The sequence below is a fragment of the Pinus tabuliformis genome, chromosome 4_1 (genome assembly GCF_031772625.1).
Source record: "Pinus tabuliformis cultivar Carrire ecotype Pingquan chromosome 4_1, CPIR1, whole genome shotgun sequence".
Classification (NCBI taxonomy): domain Eukaryota; kingdom Viridiplantae; phylum Streptophyta; class Pinopsida; order Pinales; family Pinaceae; genus Pinus; species Pinus tabuliformis.
In genome coordinates, this window is record NC_142303.1 from 57,946,014 (window position 1) to 57,949,800 (window position 3,787).

General features: G+C 31.9%; 1 protein-coding gene across 1 annotated transcript; it reads left to right on the forward strand.

Annotated features, from left to right (window-relative positions):
- The first annotated feature begins 483 nt into the window (after positions 1 to 483).
- On the forward strand, positions 484 to 2,620 carry LOC149174152 (transcription factor MYB1-like). The gene is made up of 4 exons (XM_089422545.1): positions 484 to 620; positions 953 to 1,096; positions 1,384 to 1,498; positions 1,920 to 2,620. The coding sequence occupies exons 1-4, from the start codon at positions 518 to 520 to the stop codon at positions 2,101 to 2,103; spliced, it is 546 nt and encodes a 181-aa protein (XP_089278671.1). The 5' UTR covers positions 484 to 517; the 3' UTR covers positions 2,104 to 2,620.
- The last annotated feature ends 1,167 nt before the right edge of the window (positions 2,621 to 3,787 follow it).

Below are 3,787 nucleotides of genomic sequence, written 5' to 3' on the forward strand. Positions count from 1 at the left end.
CTGCCCTTCGCTTCCATCATTATGCCTGCCATGCTCACCTGCGGTGGGGTTATTTTTGTTAAGCTGATTGACGTAGCCATAGGACATTACTTTACTTTCTTTATTAAAGTTGATTTGCGGAACCATATGAAATCCTCCCACGTTAACCCAAAATGCATTCATCATTGCTTTTCTTCTTTATTAAAGTTGATATGTGGAGCCATATTAAATCTGGCAACTTTTTGGACGTGATACAATTCATCGCTATTCTGCTTTATTAAAGTGGATTCGTGGAGCCAGACGACCCTCCATCTACAGTTTGTCGAAAGTATGATTGAAGACCTAATCAGAATTACCGTTGAAGACCTAATCAGCGGGACCTGCCAGGGATCACGAGGAAAGCTGACGAGTTTTCAAGATAAAGTTAAAAGGTTCTCAGGTCAAGTGGCAAAAGTTGAAAAATTTTGAACGTTATGTTGATCAAAATTCGTACAACTTCCCTCTATATATTGCTTAAGCCAAAGCATGGTTGGCAGCTATGCAGAATTTGACAGGAATTGAGATTTCATATAACCCCTTCAAGAGCTCTGGGCATAGTTGGCCAACAAGTGAAGAATTGACTGAAATCCATCAATTGACAGGTAGAATTTATGTGCAGTTTATAGATCTAATCATGTCCTAATTTTATGATCCATATTCATTACTGTCTCGTAATTTGATGATCCAAATTAGACAGATAAGCTGATATTGTCTATAATCTGATCAGTATTTCTCATACTAAACATTGGATTCCATTTAGGTTGTCCTCTATTAGATCTAGTGGAAAATCACTACTTTCATTCATTAGATTAATGGGATCCTATGATTGTTGTACTTTGATAATGTTCTTTGGTCTGGTCACTCTGAATATTGATGTAATTAAATTGTTTGCCTATTTCTGTTTTATTTTCATATATAAATTTGTATGTTGAAGGGGTAGATCTTAACACACTTGGTTCTAGCTTGTCCATAATGGGAGGCAAGCTACGTTGTAATGCAAAAGATGGTCTGAGTAAATGCCCTTGGACAGACATGACCCGGTTTGTACAAGCCTGGCCTGCTCCAGCAAAAATTGCAGGTTAGGTTTCTTAATAAACCTTCATTTTATGGTCTAAGATCCATCTTGATCCAGTGTAAAGTTAGTTATTACAACAATAGTAGATGAGCTTTGACAAGCTTTGAAGGTCAGATCAAGTGGTTATGAGTTTAAAATGACATCAGATCTTTCTGTTAGAGTTGAAGGTTACCGGTTTGACTATCTTGTTCTCCTCTGAGTTAAGTTATTTAATCAGAATCATGAGAAATACATTACTGAATGTCCTGATAATCACTGACCATTGAAAATATTAACGTGATTCTATACAGTTCTAAGGCGCTGTGGAAAGAGGTACAGCCTTCGTTGGGTGACTTATCTGAGGCCAAACCTTTCATTGGCAGAAGAAGATTTTATATTAAGATTTCATACACTGTTAGAAAACAGGTAAGAAAATATCATAATCAGATTCACAGAATATTTAGAAAATAAAATATAGTTTTTTCTTGTAGTCGAGCATAGCTGGATTCCAGATTTTGAAATATTTTGATGCACAATAGCAAAATCAAACATGTACTTGGCTGGCTTTTAATCACACTGTTAGAGTAAAAATTTGCAATTAATAGGAATAAGGTATTTTTGTTAAATATTTATTCTGATATATTTGATTTTAAATTTTAAAAACATCTCAAAATTTTATTAACAATAATTAAAAATTATTATATAACAAATCCCAAAATATTCTCATAATTTATGACAATATCTCATCATAAATATTCAAATTCCAAAATATTCTCATAATTTACAATAATATCTCATCATAAATATTCTCGATTCATATTAATCTATATTCACGTTGTAATGGCAGGTGGTCGTTATTTGAGGGCCATTACTTGAATACTCGTTTGACCAAGAAAGCTCATGCCAATGACTGCATTGGCAGATTGAAGTCCGTTAGACCGACAGAGCGCAATACGGCTGTAAGTATGACTTCACCATTAAATCCCAACCAGTTGGGTGAAAGAGACGAAGCCATCCAACCAGTTGGGTGAAAGAGACGAAGTCATTGCTTACTGTAATGAGAGGCGCTGGCGAAGGGATCGACATCTTCCAATTCTATAAACAAGGGCCAAACCCTAATATCTCCTCCGAAACAAAATCCAAGCTCTTGCTCAGATTCAGGCACTGTATCCGCGCCGATGAAGTTGTGGAATCCCTTGCAGCTTCCTTTTAACCAGTCGCCATCATGGGCCAATTCATATTCCCTGCAGGATGACTCCAATGTCATTTTTGTTCATAAGCCAGTCGGTTATAATCAGGAAATGTCCATCCACGTTCTTGTATGTTGGACACTGTAAATGTCTATCAAGATTGCTGTCTGTCAAGATTTCTCTGTCAGATGATCTCATTGTAAATGTTTATCAAGTTTTTTTTGTCTGTCATGATCATCTGATGATCTCTTCTTCCTTCAGTGCAATGATTGTATGCTCTGTAATAGAATTTACGATGAGGTTGTAGAAGCTGCCAGTTGGTTATAATCAGGAAATACCTGTTCACATTTTTGTATGATCATTACTGTAAATGCCTATCAAGATTGCTGCCCCTCTTCATGTTATGATTGATCTCTGAAATACCTGTCCGCATTTTTGTATGTTCATTGCTGTAACTGCCTATGTTTTCCCTGATTGATCTGAAATGTTGAATTTATTAATAACAAAATGTGGAAAACGCTTTATATCATAAGAAGGTGATCCTTTTATAATATTGTTTAATTTAAAAAAAATTATCACCGCATTACAACCATACATATATAAAAATTATCCCACAAATAAATAAATAAATATATATATTTTATAATATTGTGTTTAGTATACAAAATACATTTTCTTTTAATATTTTTTTTTCAAAATTTCTTTACTGGGATAATTACAAATCTGATCAAAATTCAAGATTTTCTTTACATCTCTGATTTTAAAAGAAATATATATATATATTTTAAATTTAAAAAAAAATATATATATATATTTTTAAATTTTTATATGCAAAAATGAAAAATATGAATAAGATACTTTTATCAACTTTGGATTATTATACATTACTTTATATTTTTTTGGGATGATTATATATCACTTTAGGTCTTTTCAAGTTGTAAGTGCATTTTTGTTTTGTTTTTACATTTTGTTTTGTGCATTTTTGTTTTGCTTTGCTTTTATATTGTGTTTTGGGTTTTTAATCATGATTTAAAAAGTATTAAAAAAATACAAATTTATGCAAAAGTATAAGTATCATTTTTCACCTTTATAATATGTTTAGTTTGTCTATTTTTGTTGTGGGAAAATGATTTTTGTTAACTTCACAAGTTTATTTGGTAAATGAAGTTATTAGAATTTTTTATTATTGAAATGACAACATTTTCGTTATAGTTTGACAACCCTATGCAAAGTAAGATGCTTTTTTCATGCCCTTTTTCTAATATAATCTAAATTAATATAACTAATGAATGTAAATGCATAAATATAAATGAATATGCCATGTAGTTAAATGAAATACTAAAAAATATATGTAACTAAATCTTAATTAAAGGAGCAAATAATAAGATGTAAAAATGCAATGAATAACAACAAGAATATTCTTTTCTGCCATTAAAAGTGAAGTGAATCTTAGTTGGACTCAACAAACTTCCTCTTAAATTAGAACGATTCAACTAATAAGAACACTTCGTTGTTACAAATCTAG